The 17,631-nt window shown below is 40.9% G+C and overlaps 1 protein-coding gene across 3 annotated transcripts; it reads right to left on the reverse strand.

The window, feature by feature from the left end:
- Positions 1 to 399: 399 nt before the first annotated feature.
- Positions 400 to 17,424, reverse strand: PLEKHS1 (pleckstrin homology domain containing S1). 3 transcript variants are annotated; one of them, XM_048310955.1, is made up of 15 exons: positions 17,222 to 17,424; positions 15,510 to 15,635; positions 15,002 to 15,093; positions 14,804 to 14,910; positions 13,335 to 13,469; positions 12,059 to 12,134; positions 11,283 to 11,390; positions 10,518 to 10,613; positions 7,324 to 7,437; positions 6,259 to 6,374; positions 4,844 to 5,053; positions 4,517 to 4,618; positions 3,994 to 4,129; positions 3,121 to 3,212; positions 400 to 1,448 (listed from the first exon to the last, which is right to left on the reverse strand). In XM_048310955.1, exons 2-14 carry the CDS (start codon positions 15,538 to 15,540, stop codon positions 3,144 to 3,146), a joined length of 1,392 nt encoding a protein of 463 aa, XP_048166912.1. In that variant the 5' UTR covers positions 15,541 to 15,635; positions 17,222 to 17,424; the 3' UTR covers positions 400 to 1,448; positions 3,121 to 3,143. The 3 variants fall into 3 exon arrangements, with proteins under 3 accessions (XP_048166912.1, XP_048166913.1, XP_048166911.1); XM_048310956.1 differs by lacking the exon at positions 17,222 to 17,424 and adding an exon at positions 16,111 to 16,673 and having other exon boundaries at positions 15,002 to 15,063; XM_048310954.1 differs by lacking the exon at positions 17,222 to 17,424 and adding an exon at positions 16,111 to 16,673.
- Positions 17,425 to 17,631: the final 207 nt, after the last annotated feature.

Consider the following 17,631-nt stretch of genomic DNA (forward strand, 5'->3'; position numbering starts at 1 on the left):
AAATATTTGCTGCTGCTAATGAGCGAGTGCAGCACAGGAATGTGCCACAAATTAACAGCCAGGGAAACAACCTAAATCTTTATTTAAGTGTAGCTTTTTTAAAAAGGGCTGTTTGGTGACTCATCTGCAGATTACTGGGAAGTTACAGGTAATCTCTGCAGGACAAAGAGGGGCCATGTTAGGATAAAATGAGGTGTTTTTCAGCATACAATGTGTTGTAAAGTGTTAACACTTTTATTAATCATATGTGGGCAGACAACTTCACACACTCTACCAGAATTTACAGTACCCATGTAATTTTTATATTGTGTGTCTGTAAGTGTTATGAATCAGCCAATATGTGACATTAATTATCTGCATTTAGCATTGTGCAAACTGGCTTAATGATCAATTATGGAGTAACAGATCTGTAACTGTTTACTGAAGTACGGAAGTAATCCCCCAGTTTTCTAAAATATTCTGGAATTATTCTGTACACACTATATCTAACCAAATCCTGTTTTTGTCCAAAAGTAACATTCTTCCATGGCTGAGAGGTGCAGCATGCAGTGCTCAACATCTGCTTCAGCAGCAGATTCCATGGAGGTGGCTCTTCTCCCACCACCATGCGAGATCTTCTTCACTAATTCACCTCTTTTGAGAAATGTTTCTCTATGAAATGCTAGGAAATTGCTTCATGGCTTTGAATTTCTTTTTGATGAAATTATTTGAATTTCAATTTCTCACCTCCTTTGTTCATCCATAACTGGAAACACAAGGTATTTGTCTCACAGTTAAGTGCCATATGATCATTTTCAGGAACTGTTTGAAAAAATGATGGAAGAATGCAGGGTGTTTGGTCTAAGAAAAAGAGAAGAGAGAACAGGTAGAAAAAATACCTTCCATAATGAAGATTTGTCTGGAGACAGTGGCAATCCAAATATTCCCTATGCCCACTGAATACAGGGCAAGAAAAAATTGTGTTAATTTTCTGAAAAAAATTTCTAGGATAAATACTAGAAAAAAAATTCCTAATTTTACAGAGAGATGAGTCTTGGAACAACATAGGAAAATTTGGACTTTCCTTTTCCAAAGTTCAGAAGAAAAGTTGAGGCAAACCTTGGCCAGGAAAGGCTGAGGACAACGTCCTAAGTAGATGCTCTTGAAGTAGGTGATCTGTGATTTTAGGATTCAGGCCATGAGGACTGTCCTTGCAGACTGACAGAGTTACAGGGCTGGAAGAAGCCCTGTATAGTGACAGCCATCCACCCCATCCCTCAGGGGCTCCTTAGGCAGAAATGGATTTGCTGTGCTCAAAGCAGCTGTGCAGAGCAAAGGAGTCCCATAGCAGCTTTGGAAAAGAGCTCCCAAGAAATGTGTTTCTTCCATTTTCAGCCTCTGTAGTTCCAGAACTGGGAGTTTCCTCTGTATTTATGCAGAATTCAGCACAAACAGGCCTTTGAACACCACTGAAACAGAAAAATCAAAATGTGCTCCTTTCCCACCTTGAGAAACAAGCATGTCCCAAACACTCTTACCTCAAAAGCAGAAGAGACAGGCTCTGAATGTGGAAACATTCAGTCTGGAAATTAATCTCTTGAACAGCAGCTGAGTCTGAACAGACTATATAAATATTTGTGTTTGCCTGTTTTGAGTTACTTGATGTTGTTTTCATCTTCAGCTGAATAAAATTTTATAACGATTTTTTAAAAAGTCCAGCACATTTGTCAAATTTACTACTGCAGTAAAAGGCACCAATGCTGATTTTTAGTGAGTTTAGTTCCTTACTGTAGTAGCCAACTTAGCCTTATTCAATTGGAAGCTGGACAAATACCTCCTTTGAGCCCAATCCACCTTAATCAAAGCTTATATAAATCTCTTAATATGAGTAATCCTGTGCCTGCTAAACCCAGTAGTTATTTTGGTTCTATCTGGCAAGACAAAACTATCAGTACTCAAACCCCATGATTCTGTTTGTTGCCACATCCCTGTATATTGACACTATCTATTTTATGGCAATATGTGTGTGTAAAAAATCCCCACACAAAGTGTCCATGCTCATACAGGGCACAGGTATGTGCTCTGCCACATCACACCATGGTGCTGTGAGCAACAGAGGCCACTCTAGGACAGGACAAAGCTCCCTTTTGGCATCCACTGAAGCATCCCTGAAGGCAGTTTCATATCAATCTGCTTTTGGTGTGGTGTCAGCTGAAAATTGGTCATGTTTCTCTGGCAGCAATGCAAGGAAGCCATATCCACAAATAAATATTTACAGGATAAAATAAGCACTTGCTCTGGAAATGCTGCTGCCCCAGTGACATCCCTGTGGTAGTACTTGGTAGATGAAAACACTCTCAGTGAACTCTGTTTGCATGGGGATGAGAGCACATGCTTTCAGATACATCATTTCTCTCTGTGGTTTTCCCAGCTGTTTTTACCAGGAACACTGTCACAGAGAAGGCCAGCCCTTCTCCCTCCCAAATCCATTCATTCCTTTTCACTTAGGGCTTATTTTGGACGTCTGTGAACCCAAAGGTGCCCCAGACACACTCCTTTTCTCCAACCAGCTCTTCTTCCTGTCCTCCCTTGGATGTATTTTTGTGGCTGTAACTTAAGAGGGGCACAACACAAAAGGAGGCCTCACTGAACCACTACACAACATTTTATTTACCACTCTTCCCTCCAACACTGCAGCTCTCAGCTTGCTTGTAACTTTCTGTAGCTAAGGGGAATGCAGGGAAAATATGGCTTTAGTCCAAATGCTGGTTGTTTGCCCACCCTTAACTGATTACAAGTTCAGTATAAATCAGTGTAACTCAGTGTAAAGGGGTGAGCAGAGGCATGAACCAGTGCTTTCTGCTGAAATGCAAAGTATACACAGCGCAAAGGTCACGCAAATTATCTGACCCTCATTTTCTTCCATGTAACAGAAATACATGCCAACATGAAATATAAGCCAAATACGTGCCATTCATGCCACAAAATAAGTTATTAAGACATAAAATGAAATCTACATTCTCCATTCTTTGTATTTCAGCAACAAAAGATGTCTGGCAGCTCAAGAAGATGAAGATTATCTCTCTACACCATATATCAGCTTCTCCTCCCCAGTCTTTTCCATTGAGTTTTGGCACTTACTTAATCACTGAGGTCTTTTTATTTCAGGAACATGAGCAGCCTTTAGCATGGAAGATATCTGAATGTGGAATCCTACATACAGTAAGTTTAACCTTAAAAAAGAAAAAAAAAAGGGACATTTTTATAGCTTGTTATATCTGATCAACATTTGTGCAACTATCTGACTTGTATTTGAACTAGCTAAATAAAAATTCCCCACTAAGAGAGATGAGTAGTTTTTTTTCCTTGCTGAGACTGGCTTTCCTTTCTTTAGATGGCAACGGCCTCTCATGACCTCAACCTTCTCAGCAGAATTCAAATATGAATGTGTTTGCATATGGGTCATGAACCTGGATACTGAAATGTGAGTTCAGAAACACATGTAATAGGTCACAGTGGGGTTAAAGAACATCTTAGAAATCTCCCACTCTCTTCAAAAAACACAGTCTCACACAAAGAGATGTGTCGTGTTTGATAAGCAATAGGAGGTAGGCATCCAGGGCTCTGCCCTCAATACCCAAAACCACTATAAACAACTAGGCATCCACTGAAGGCAATGGTTTATTTATAAATTTGCAATTTATATGCATTAGCCAAAAAATAAAAATCACAAGTAACTCTAGTTTATGGTTGCCCAGTCAAATCTCTTGGGGTTGCTCAACCTCTTTTAGATCAAGTCCTCAAACACTGCAGTGCTGACCTTGCATTCCCCACATAGCTCAGGATTACGAGATGCCCCATCAGAATGATGCTGAGGAGCTGTTTGGTTCTGGAGTTATTCATGCCAAACTTAGACCAGAGTAAACTGGTTTGAACTGAGCCTCTTGAAATGCAAAAACGAAATTGCTTTCTCATTTGGCTCGAGACATTTGAGCCAAGGTTAGTCAAGCTTACCTCCTTTCTTGCAGACCTGCTGATGAAGAAGTAAGCCTCCTCCACACCCTGGGGCTGCAGATCATTCACAGCCACCACGTGGTCTCCGTGGTTAAACAAACACCCCAGTCTGTGAGGACCAGTCCACTGTGAAATGCTGTGGAGGGCAGACAGTAAAGGAAACATACAGGATATCCAGTCACTGCAGTGGCTGGACAGGACTGCAGTTATGGGGCTGCCCTCTGGAAACGACACATGCGTTCAATGACTTCCTAACTTTTTAAATCTGGTTCTGGCTGAAACCATCACTAATTATTACAGAGCATGCTGGATTCTGTAGAGACCTTTACAACAGCAGTTGAAATACGAACTCAAGTACACAAAGAATCTGAGAGAGCAGAAGGAATCACTGAAGTACCGACAAGCACTGCCCCTGCCCTGTTCTGTCCTGCCAGAACTGCACGTGAGTGTCCATAGTTGTACATTTCTGTGCCTGTCACTTATACCCATCTCTCAGGCACTGTCACAAGACATCCAGACTTACCATATTCGTCCTGCTGCTTCAGTAAGTTTTAGGTAATTGTTAATATCAGCCAGGGGTACGAAAATATCCAATTTCTGCAGCTGCATCTCATCTGTAACTTGACTGTGAGAGAAAAACATCAGAGACCACAGAATCATAGAACAGCTCAAACTGGAAGGGACCCATAAAGATTATTGAGTCTAACTCCCTGCTCCTTGCAGACTCCCTAAAACTAAATGCTATGAGTAAGAGCATCATCCAGATACCTCTGGAATGCTGACAGGCTTGGCAAGCTGAAACCCATGAACATGTCTGTCTTCTCTGCAACCAGCTGGAGAAGACACTTACCTGAGCAGTATAGACAAGTGAACCACTGAGAGGGGTAATGAGTTTTGCCTTCTCTGAAGGGTTGGCTGCAGGCTGGTGCTGCCTTCTGGGAATTTTGTGTCTCTGTTTGCTTCCAAGTCTCTTGGACATGCACCGTTGTTCTGGCATTTGGGAGGGGATGGGAGCCCATCACGTCTGCACGTGAGCTGGCATCTCTCATCCAGCAGCTTACTGAAGAGAAATGATGATAAAAAATTTAGGGGGTTAACAATTCCAGGCACTCTAGCTGTGTTTGAAGCTGGATCAAGCAGCCATCAGTAAAGCAAAGAATAACAAGTTCTTGTAGAATATCCAGTGGACAAAATAAAATTGAAGTAAAATAAACAGCCCTTCTAAAAATGGATCATAAATCTCAAAATAAACATTTTCAGTATGTAAAAACTACTTACTAAGCCTGAAAACATTCCAGCTAACAGCACGCCTTGACAAAGAAACTGAGTACAGGTTGTTGGCCTTGTCTGTACTGGATTCTGCAGGGATATAAAGCTGTCCCTTGGGAGATGTGATAACTCAGAAGTACTTGAACTCCTTTTAGTTTTATTTGATAAGCCTTTTATTGCCTGGAGCTGAGTCCCCATCATGCCCCAAACAAGACTGGGGTTAGTAGCAAAAGCTGCTCTTGGTTTATTTTAACTCAGATTGGCATAACCTTGTGAAGTTTTTATGGTAACTCCCTCTGGGGGAGTCCCGAAGGCACAGATGAGCTTGAATTAATCTATTGGGACAAACTGGTTAGTGGGTCTGCATTTTCAGTAGCCTCCCTCCATGTGGCCTAAGATCTGACACCTACAGACAGTCAGATCTTAGGCCTTTCTTTGGGACATGGCAAACACTGTACCTTCAAAACACACAGCAACAGAGCTGTTCTTTGGATGGGAAAATGAAGTGAATGTGACCTAACTCACACAACTTCCTAATGGAAAAGTTGGGAGCTAATGCCCCATCTCTACCTTTCTCTTTCAACCTCTAGATAATGCTGCCTGATCTGGGAGCATCTGTCTGAAAGGTTGTTGGAGTTTGGCTGCAGTGACTCAGTAAAGTGGTGAGCTGTTGTGTCATAAAAACCCAGAAAATGTTTGAGTCAACAAAAAGTGCTGCATCCTATAGTCAGAGCCTGTATATAGTCAGAGCCTGTATAGTCAGAGCCTGTATAAGTGCAGAAGTCTGCAATGTGAGCTTAAATTTCATGTTAATGAGTTTGAATTTGACTCCAGTGTTCCCATGAGTGCTGAACTTTGTGAACCAAGACCCAACAAGGACTCATTCAAACAAGATGCAGCCTCTAGACCTTGTTATGCAAATACCAGAGATGTCAGCTTTATCTCTATTGCTCTGTCACTTTTAATTTGCAAAACCTTAATGAAGTTGTTACTTACAGTGATTTCATTGACATATAAATGTTCTCCTTTACTGGAGTGTTCTGCACTGGCTTCTCTTGCACAGGGACATCAGACTCAGCTGTAGGGTCAGGTTTTGACACTTCAGTAGTGCACTGTGAGAAATACATAACAGTATAAGACATTAATGTCATTGCCCTGCCTACAGAAGAACCCCCCCAATGGGTTTAAACACATTGGCTAATACAGCCTGGCTTTCCTCAAATCAGTCAGTTCCCAGGAACTGGGAGCTAGAAAGGTGCTTGAAACTTAAAAGTTAATGCTGGAATTATTGGCACTGCCAGACTGGGGTGTGAGAAGCCATATTCTAGAGTGCTACCAGAAAAAAATGGTTGCCTTTTAATTTAAGCAGGCTGTAAAAGGAGACTTGTTCTTTGGGTATGCTTAACTTGGAGTACTTAGATTATATGACCAAATCACATTGTTAATGTCCTTCAGTCAGATGTACAGCCTGTGACTTCTGCAGAAAACTGACCACTTACCTTCTGACCACTGATTTCATGGGAAGCCTAGAGAAATTAGCCTCCCAAATTGGGTGTCAAAATTTGTATAAAATTACCAGCATGATTTCTCCTGCTGCCTTGTTTCGCAGTGAAATGTGGATACCAAAATGTAGCACAGTGTTTTAACAGAACTGCTTTAATGCAGCTTACTGGTGCTTCAACAGAATTACATTTCAAAATATATAAAACTAATGTACTGTTACATTCTCTAAATGAAGTTTTCACATTCAGAAGAAAAAACCAACCCTATCCTATTATACAACAGGCAAAAGCCATTTACAATGAAAGTCAGTTTGGGGAGTTTCACCGAAATCGGCAATGTTTTTGTCAAAATGCCACTTTGCACCAGAAAGATCCTTTGAATGAATCTAGTGTGTTTTTTCTTGTATAAATGAAAGCTCTATTACCTAATGCTTTATCTTTATATTCCTTTTGCAAGGTACAAGTGGTTCCTCCTACCAGTTCCTCTTTGGCTCATTAAATGTCTCTTGTGTCCTTGGAGCTGTTAACAAACCATTAGAACTCACAGCTGATAAACTACCTTTGCTAAAACGCTGCTGGGAGTTTGGTAATAATCTTCTTCATCCTTTTTGATGTTTTCCTCTGGATCTGACAACAGCAGATTTTCCTCACTTCTTCCCAGAATTTTTTCCTTCTGAAAGAACGAGTTTGTATTTAACAGGCTCAGTTATACAGGTTAACATGCACTTTTCCATTTATGAGAAGTAATAGAATCAGCAAATATTCACAAAAAAACATGGGAAGATACAGTTCTCCTTGAAGTGAGATATGCTCAGAGTCATCTTATTTTAGAAACAAGGTCTCTGTATCTGTGCTCCTGACTGTATTTTTGAAATTCAGTGCACACAGACAAAACCAGACACTGGTATTAGTACTTCTCATAGATGGATTGGTGGTAACCAGGCTGTTGCCATTGATTGCATGATCATAACCTGTTATTTTGTTTAAAAATCAAGTGTTTTAAATACTTTTTTGTATGAATCTGCGTGAATTTAGGGTCACTTGTGTGGAAAAGTTTTTCTCTTTGCATTCAGTTCCGAAGCCCTTACATTAGGAAGAAAATCTGTAGGAAATATAGGGGTTAATTTGGATATATTTGTCCTTTTTAAGCAGCTTTTAACTGCTATCAAGTAAAGAATGAATTTGGGATTCCCCTGACTAATGAGAAATTTATTTTCTCTTACTTCTCTGTGAGCAAAAAGATACTCCAGAAGACTGGAGATCTGACATAGAATCCTGTGTGTCCTGAGTGATATTCTGCCTTCATAAATACCTGAAACATTAAGTTTGGGGCAATTTGGTAAGTCAAGGAGAAATTCATCCCTCCACCAAGTTTACCTTTTCAAGTTGCAAAGAGAAATTATTTATTTTTATGTCTCCTTGTTGACTTCACTACAGTGAAGAGTATGGTAATTAGTATTTAGCTGCCTCTTAGTTCAATTCTCTGTGCCATGTTTGTGATGTGTTTTTTATCTCTACACTTACATCCTTGGTTTCCATGGTGATTGTTTTAATAATTGCTAAATATGCCACGAATATATTACTGTTTTCAAGGTAAAGTAAATTAAACTAATTACTTTCTTACACATAACAAGAAGAAACTGGCAATGAATATTAATTAAGGATGATTACTGTATTTTTTTTTCCTTGTTGGTATAAATGGCATTAAAATCAACTCATGCCATGGGAGTCAGAACAAACTTCAAGTGTCTGTTGAACCATAATATCGGATTTACATCCAATTTTATATCCATTTACATTGGAGAGAAAGTAGACTATGGAGAAAATTGGCTGTAGCACAAGATAGAAATGACACCTGGAGAACAATTGAGTCACTGATACCTATAAGCTCCTTAAGGAAATGTAGGTGTTGCCCTTAGACAGAGGAACCTCTTTAAAAAAATCGGATGTGTGGCAGATCCCAACAAGAGTGCTTTGCTGCCTGCAATACAGTAATGCCCAGCACAGGGTGATGCAAGTCAGGGCTCCTCATTTTGATGTATTTCAGATCTTGAAAGCTGTGTATCAAAATAGCTGATACTGAATTGCTGAGTCAGATGAGGTTTGGTAGCTCCAGAAGATGGGTTGAAAAGGAGCCAGGTCCCCAGATCCTTCCAGGGTCTCTGCCAGCATGACTAGACTCACTGACATGGAGAATCCTGTTTGCATGAGTGACAACTACTTAACAAAGTGTTTTCAAGGTCTGGGCCTGGGTGAGGGAACCACGGATAAAAAGCAGAACACATCAGAAGCTTGAAATGGGGAGTCACACTGCTAAAAGGAAGTAAATACCAGGGATTAGGTGGAAAGCCAGTTGTCTAGATGTCACTGAGCAGAGAATAGGTCCAGAGATGTTAGCAGATGTTAAGCTTCTGAGTCAAGAGAAATATTTTTATCGAGTGAACAAACGTTGTTGTTTCTTGTTCTCTGTACAGCAAGGTTATTTATTTTCACACATGCCGAAGCAGAAACATGAGCTTTGTGCTATTCCCTCTGCTTCAGGCTAAAAAGCTAAAGTCCAAATTCCTTATCTTTTAACCCTCGTGGTCAGTCTGTCCCAGCCTGAACAGCTGCATGTAATACCTGCTCTCTGAGGCATTGTAAGTATGAGAAGAATTAATGAATAAGACAGAAAAGGTATGCACAAGGAAGAGACACAAAGAAATTCTTGACATACATCCAGAGCAGGACTGGTTAAATTCAGACCAAGAGTTAACTCAGTGCATTTCAGAGCTCAGACTCACAATTGAATTACTGCAGCTTTATAAAGTACTGTGCATCAGCTGAGCTATGCTGACTGCCTGTGGCATTGCAATGTAGTTTCAACTATTCACTTCTTTCCACTAAATTTAGCTGTATTATCTCATAGCTGCTCTCAGCCTATATACAAGGATGGTGATTGCAGCATGTGATTTACCACCCTGCTAGCTGTGATAGCAGAACAGATTCTTTGCCCTGTATCTCAGCCACTCCAGGTCATAGGTCAGTGCATAAACTGTCAATAAAGATAGGTTTAAGCTTCAGAGTGGTGTGGTAGAGCCTTGGCTGTGCCTTCTGTCCTCTTGACTCTGCTGCAAAGGCAGCAATCCACGGCAGAGGAAAACTGCTGCAGGCACTAGTTCAGGGAACACAGGTCAGAACACTTAGCCAGTAATACATGATAACATTCATCTTTTTATCTTTCCAAATCACTCCTGCTAGATATGGAAGTGAAATTACTTGAAGACATATTAATGCTGACAGAAGGTCAGTTCTGAGATGTGCCTCAATTTAACAAGCTCTTGTTCTGTAATTTAGTTACATTGACTCGATTGCTACTGGCAAAGGCTGAAGAAATAAACCATTTAGGAACAACTGTGGCACAGCTGAGAAATGTGCAGGGAGGGACAAATCCTCAATCAGTGCAACTGCGGGGCTTTCTCATCAAGTTTGTGAGAGCTGCCACAAGTAGCAGTTGCTGCGTAGAAACTGAGGACCTGACTCCAAAAGCCCCAAACAAACACAGGTATTTCAAGCAAGTTTTTAGAAGATTATTTTCAATGGTAAACAAGAAAACAGACTAAATATTTAGGAAACTTTCATAGTGGAAATCAACTCAGTGTGCTGGGAAAGTAGGTGGATAATCTATAGTCACAGACACCCAGGTGAGATAAAAGCCAATATTCACTTCTGCAGATGGAACAAGGCAGGAGCTGTTTGATTTGTTCTGCTCACCAGGCTTGGCAAAACTCCTCTTGGTGAGTCACACTGAGCCTGATGAGGGCCAGGATCCGAATAAGGCCTGTTCTTGTCTTCTGAGGAACCATTCTCCTGTATACAAAGAAAAAAGATTGACTCCTCATAAAGATACACTGGAGGTGCTTCACCCACATTAATTTTCCTCTCGCTGGGCCATTTGCACAGAGCTTTGTGACTACAGAAACCCAGCAATTCCTTGGCTGCTATTTTACCCTGCTACCTGCACTGCAATTGCTGTGGGATGGCAGCAATGCTTTCCCTCCTTTCTATTTAAATATTGAGGGGCAAGTCTGTAAGGCACAGAGGAATTGGATCTGAACTCTCCTCTAAGCTTTACAGCCTAAAAAGAGAGAGATAAAGCACAATCACACATCAGGAGGAATGTGGCTAGCAGCTGCCAAAACAATCATCACATACCTCTGCCAGGGCATGTCAAAGCAAATCTTCAGGAGTTTACCTAATGCCCACTAATATTTGCCAGTCAGTTGAGACAACCAGTGAGTGAGTATTTTCTCTCATGTGCCTTTACTTATATGCAGACTTGCCTCAAAAGTATTTCCCTTGTGGGGTCTGTGGTGTTACCATCCAGGTGCTACTCAGGAGCCCCACCAGAACAGACCACCCAGGTATCTACTGCAGAAACTCTGAACAACATTTGATGGAAAAGAGCAACTATACAAATGAAATTTCACAGTCATGCCTAGGCACAGACTTGTTATTAAGGATGGTTAATCAGTTTACCTTCTGGTAGCTTTGCCTGTCCGGAAAGCTGGTCATTTCTATAGAATTTGAGAACAGTGGCAAAGAGGAGGGCCGGCTTCTGACTTCTGGATTTGGAAGATCTTGGTTCTAGAAGTAAGGGAACAGCAGTCTAAGAAAACAGGGCACCTGTTGGGTGTGGGCTAAAATGTACCAATGCACCCCACTAGGGCAAATTTTACTTCTGATGGCTCAGAGGCATTGTCTACATGGCATTTTTCAGGCAGACATAAATTTGCCCTGCTTGCACATTGAGCTGTCTGGAAGCTGCAGGGATGTGAGTACTTAGTGCTGAGTCTAAACTGGTGGGCCTGGCTGGCTGACAAGGTGCAGAAACTTGGGCCTGAGCTTGAACTACTTCCAGGGCTTCCAGCTGGTTCATAACTTTGACAGACTGATGTAAAACAATGTGTAAATGTAACCAAAATGCACCCGCTAAGTATAACACACAAGTTTTCATTCTGATGCATCAAAGGTGCAGTTCATTGCAGCATAATATCAATCATCCCCTCATTTCCATTTGGCTTACTCTTCAAAGATATTCCTTCACTGTAAAATCAATCCCAGTGCAGACAGACTGTGCAATGCCTGCTTGATGCATAAAGCCAGGGTACAGGATTTATAAGAAAATTAATTTCTGAATAACCAAGGTCAGAGGCAACTTGCAAGGCAAAAATCAGGAAAATTCCTTTGCACAGTTTTCTAATGAAAATAGAAACATCTTCTTTTTTCTAAAATCAAGTATAGTAACATGTCACCTGAGGGCAGCATCCACCTCTTTTGTCCTCCGTGCAGATGGAAGATATCAGAGTGACCCAGTCGTCTGTTTCCTGCCTGTAGGTTGGAACAATGGGAATGAAAACTTACTGACAAGTAACACAAGGGCAATCCGTTTGCCTACCCACTTCTTCCTACGGGGCCCAAAACAAAATTCCCAAGATCAGTGGGAAAACTCTGCACCTTCCTTTCAGGAAAGAGTGCTCAGCAGGTCATGGCCAGATGGCAAAGTCTGACTCAGAGAGCTAACAAGGCTTGGGAATGCACTTGGGCCATCAGGATGAGAAACAAGCCATGAAAGGATGGTTGAAGCTGTTTTTCATGCTTGCAGTGGATTTAGTTGGATTCATTCTGGAATGCTTTCCACTGAATGTGGGCTGTGAGAGCCGTGCCCCGGGGGAAGGCGTTGGGTGGCACGCTCAAGTAGCACTCAGGTATGTGTTTTTCTTCTGTGCTTATCAGAATTTCACACATCAGCTGCTCTTCTGCAAAAAGGCAAAAAATCCCCTGACACGCTTGTGACTGGGAAACTGAAGAGGAGACACTGGGAACCAGCAGCACAGCAGCACAAACATCCTCCCTCACCTAAATGAGCTCTGGCTGATCATGTCCACAGAAACAGTTTCTGGACTCAGTTCCAGCCTGAAAAAGCACCACCCTGCTGCACCAAAGCCCCCAGTCTGTACGTTTGGGATCTGTTTTCCTTCAGGAGAATTTTTGTCTTCAATCTGCTTCCCTTGATTAATAACCTACTTTGCAGGCAATATTACTCCCTGGGGTTTACCCATAAGAAGCCGAAGCTTTTCTAACCCCCAGGAGCTGCTGGGTGAGAAGGCAAAGGTCTTCGCTCTTCCTTGACCCCTAACCAGCACAGTTTGAAATGGCACTGCCATGCTGAGGTACTGCCACTGCCATCCCCACTCCCAGGCCTGTGCTCCCACTGCTTTCACATGTTGGATGCTGTAACAGGGTGGCTGCAGGGAAGGTGAGCTCACCTGCCTGAACCAGCAAAAAATTAACCCAGCCATGAGCAGGAGGGCGGCGGGGGGCAGGAAATGACATAGAAAAGAGCTGTTTTCCATTGGACCAGCCAGCTGAATCACCTCAGCCCAGAGCTGTGCCTTCAGTAGCTGAGACACAAGAAGGGAAGGGAGCGGCTGTGAAGGAGCAGGACCCTGCCTTGGGGCAGCAGCAGCTTAGTGCTACATCAGTTTAACAGCACTGTCACACTGCTTTTGCACATCTTGCTATGCCCACCTGCTGTTCCCGATGAGGTAGTAACATCTGTTTCCAGTGCTGATGGACATCACCTGCTCGGGAAGGCATTTAAACATCTTCCTGACTGTTTCCATAATTTCAGCATTACTTATGCCAACTTCAACACTCATGATTCTGTGAAGAAAACCATATGAAACATCCTATATCACTCTACATAGTTACATACAAATAGACACACATATATATATGTGTGTATGTCCATATTTTACTCTAAGCACAGCCTAATATGATGACATCTGCAAGGGAAAAGTTAAACATTTTTCCACAGAAAAAAAAAGTACTCAAGAAAATAATTGCACACATTCAAAGAGGTGGTCTTTCAGTGAAGACAACCTCCAGGCAAAAATATAAAATTAACTTTTGCAAAGTGTCCAGACAATGGATCCTCATTTATGGAAAAAGGGGCCGTTGGTTTAATTCAGAATCTTGAAAAGAAGCGATAGTAAGAAAAATTTCTTGTGGAAGTTTTTTAACCACTATAAAACAATAGATTTGATTTGAAACTAATTGTATATTAATAGTGTTTTAATAGAGAGGAAGAAGAACAGAAGTGCTCTTAATGGATACTTGAAGCACTTGAAGTACTACTTCCATTAACTTCCAAGAAGCCAAATTAATAAAAATAATAACAACAATAATTATGGTAATAATGTAACCACAGACCACTGAGCAAGCTGCAGTATTTTTGAAAGCTCCACAATGTAAATCATTTTAATGGAAGAAGCACAACAGCAATGTGGTGAGTGACCTCCAAGCCTAACAATTCCAGGAGCCTGGAGTATTAACGTCTAGATCTGACAGGTAAAATCTTTACATTTCCCATTACATTTTCTGTTTCCCTTGCAAGTATCTCCTACCACCTGTGACATGGTAAAGGGTGCCAATACAAAGCCAAAGATACCCAGTCTTGCTGCAGTAGCACTGTGCTGACAGGAATGAAATGACCAACCCCAATGAGCCAAGCAGAGCAATTTCACGGCAGAGTAAGAGGGAGAGAGCAACCAGAATCAGCCCAAGGGGTTATGTGAAAGTCAGGAGACCTTTGCACAAACCTGCAAAGCACTTTGTGAAGCTGTAAGCTGGGAAAGGGTGTGTGCCACAGCTGAGAGTGAATGAATGCACAGCACTGTCCTCACAGGGGGTAAAATGTGTTCCACTACAGGAACACAGCCTGCAGGATCATGGAGCCAAGCAAGGTACCTCGTTTGCAGATACATCACAACAATCACTCACATTAAAGTAAATTACAATAAAGCAAGTCAGGATTTTCACTTCAACATACATCACAATTGCACCCAAAGCCTACAAATCCCAAGGGACACTTCTCTGGACTTTGCTGGGTTTGAATCAAACCTCAGTCAGGAACAAGTGCCTGTACAATCAGTGGCCATTGGAGAGTGCTGATACATGATTTAAAATAAAAGAGATGATGCATTGCAGTTACATACTGATCAACAGCTATGGAGCCTTTTACATGTTGGCCTTTTAGATACTTCAGGATGTAATTCCCCTTCCTGGATTTGGACAGGACAAAAAGACGCCTTTTCCAGGAATTCTGCCAAAGAGAAAGCAATTTGTCTCTCATTAAAATTCAGGAGAACAGAAATGAGGGATTGCTGAAATATGACTAATCTGTGCTAGTATACCTGTGAGCTGAAAAGCTGAAGAGGTGGTGATTTGATGAAGAATCCGTGCTTGCAGACATCACTTTCAGGGCAAAATGTATTTTGAATTGTGACTAATCAAAGAGAAATGAACAGCACCATTACTTAACTTGCTGCCAATTAATCTCTTAAAAAAGATCAATTTCCAGTTCAGGAAATTGTTGCTTAACACTGTTTTTTTGTGCTTAAATAGCCATAAGACAAACACAAATCAAGGCTATAAAATATAGAGACAGGCGCTGCTTCCCTGATGTTAATGCTGACAACTGGCCCAAATTGTAAACTAATGGTAGTGAAAATGTAGGGGCTCAGAAGGTATCATGAGCTGCTGTCTTATTTGACTGATCTTACTTAAATTTTAGGGTCTGGTCTTATTTATCTTCATAATTAGTGATCTGAAATGCACCCCAATGAAATTCATAGGTGGCATTCACTCAGCTAAGGATAACAACTTTACTAGTAAAAAATTTTAGTACAAGAAATTTTGTACCTGCAGAATTTCTTTTGCTTGTAGAAGCCATCCTGATTGTTTCTTCCACCCAGAGAACAAAAATGTTGAAGCTAATTCCTTTCAGTTTGCTTGCTGCTGAGCAGCATTTCACTGCACACACAATTGCTGTTGAGAAAATAACAAAAATCTTACAACTGTTAATTTTCATACTGATGATCAAAATACATAAAATAGCCATAATAACTATTAATTTAAATATATTCTAAAGTAATTTTATAGCATATTAAAATACACACTATATTTGTTATTTTATAATACGATCATAAAATTACAAATAACAAATATTACCCATTTTTATAGGCCAAAAAGATGATTTGCCTAGAAGTGAGAGCTGCCAAAAGAACTTCATTTTGCCCTTTCTTCTGCGCTAGTCACAACACCTGTAACCTAGGAATACTGCAACCATGTATATTTCTGACACTGCTTTGACAGCATGATCAGTCCTGTATAAAATCAGCATAACTTGGCCTAAAGAGTTTAAAATATGTGTGGAAAATACAGTTAAAATGCTATGACAATTTTAATAATTTTCAAGTCTGTAGTATTCTTAATAGAATGCCTTTTCAGAAGTTTGCCTTACCTCAAAACTCTCATTCCCTGCAAAATCAGATCTTGGCTGGAAGTTGTTTGTTACCTACGAGGAGGTTACACAGACCCTCTTGTGCCACCTGAAGCCACACAGCCTCTCCCAGGAAAATCTGAAGGATTACAAGTGCTGTTCTCTGGCTCTTTGCTGAGAACCCTGGTTGGAGTGAGAGCTTCAAGGGCTTTCCTTTGTTTGTGTTTCTTCAGTGGTTTACTCCATGGTGACGAAAGTAAACATGGCACAGTGAGGAGTGGGGTGGTCAGAAATGGGGTGGGTTACACACGGAATTTTACCCCTGAAACACAATTAAAGCTATAGGCTTTCATTCCTCCTGCTCCAGGCTGTAAGTGGGAATGACCCACTGCAAACTTAGGTTCATCAGAGATTTCTGAACAACATTTCTGTCTGTATATTTTTTGAGTTTTTTACGGAAACCATCGCAATTTTTGCCTTTTGGGGAAGAAAGATTTGTTGTACAAATGCTGTGATAAACTGTTACAAAACTTGCTTCTAGAGTTTTCATCTGTTGCCTACCAAAAAAATAAAAGGACAAAAAAGCAATTTCCAAAACTAAAAATGACTGCACACAAAGCCAATACTAGGGGCACACACCTGGGGTTGCAAGGAAAGGCAACGTATTATTCTGTTCAATGTGACTGACAGAGTCACCTCAACCTGCAAACAATGCAATTACTACAAAACAATGTTCCAAGAGCCTATGACAGGAGAAAAGTCTCTTCTGGATGTCAATAAAAGTCAAGATTTGCACGTGGGAAGACAAATACCCATGAGATTAGTTGTGCTTTCTCACTCTGCCTTTTGGGAAAAAGTTTTTATTGGTTACATTTAATTGTCTTTTCAACAGAAAGCAACATTGTAAATAGGTTATGTCTAATTCAAAATTGAAAATGCCAGTTCCGTGATTATACTCCCTCAGATTTTTGTATGCCAGGCATTAAGGGATTTGATTGCTTCAAACCTTTTGAAATGCAATGAGACACTTCAGTCAAAACGCAAATAAAATGTTTCAAATCTTTAAGATGTAAGCTACGATGAAACCGCAAAAATTTCCAAGATAACGAAAACAAAGTATGTTAATACTTACAAACAGAATGTCTTCATGGTGAAGAAGGTTTTAGAGAAATATACCTTCAAGTAAATCCAGATTCCCTGTATTGCCTCCTTCAGCAAACATGATGTGGCCTTGAGCTGCATTGTGACTGCCTTCTTATAGTCAGTCCATGGACAAATACAAACACCCTGAAATATGACCCACAAGGAAATTCCTGTTTCTGCATGGGAAGCAAACTAAAGACTGCTCTGGAAAGGGGAAATCCAGAAGATTAATATTCACTCAGAAGCAATGAAAAATATGCACATTTGAGGCAGTGATAAATGTCTCCTATACAGGGAAAAAAGCCTGGAGACAGTGTGTTTTTGTTGGTCCAGGTCTCTGTACTGTCCCTTCATTTCCTGCGCTTTTTCTAAAGCATAATATCCACCCATGACTGGAAG

Source organism: Corvus hawaiiensis, chromosome 8, assembly GCF_020740725.1.
Source record: "Corvus hawaiiensis isolate bCorHaw1 chromosome 8, bCorHaw1.pri.cur, whole genome shotgun sequence".
NCBI lineage: Eukaryota > Metazoa > Chordata > Aves > Passeriformes > Corvidae > Corvus > Corvus hawaiiensis.

What these genes read in the sequence shown, in the direction of transcription:
- PLEKHS1 (XM_048310955.1), bottom strand. Translation starts at nt 15,540, where the DNA reads ATGGCTTCTACAAGCAAAAGAAATTCTGCAG. An exon ending in GAGGAGTTTTGCCAAGCCTG is followed by an intron (nt 7,438 to 10,517) that starts GTGAGCAGAACA and finishes TCGTTCTTTCAG; the next exon opens with AAGGAAAAAATTCTGGGAAG. An exon ending in TATATGTCAATGAAATCACT is followed by an intron (nt 5,054 to 6,258) that starts GTAAGTAACAAC and finishes ATTTCTCTTCAG; the next exon opens with TAAGCTGCTGGATGAGAGAT.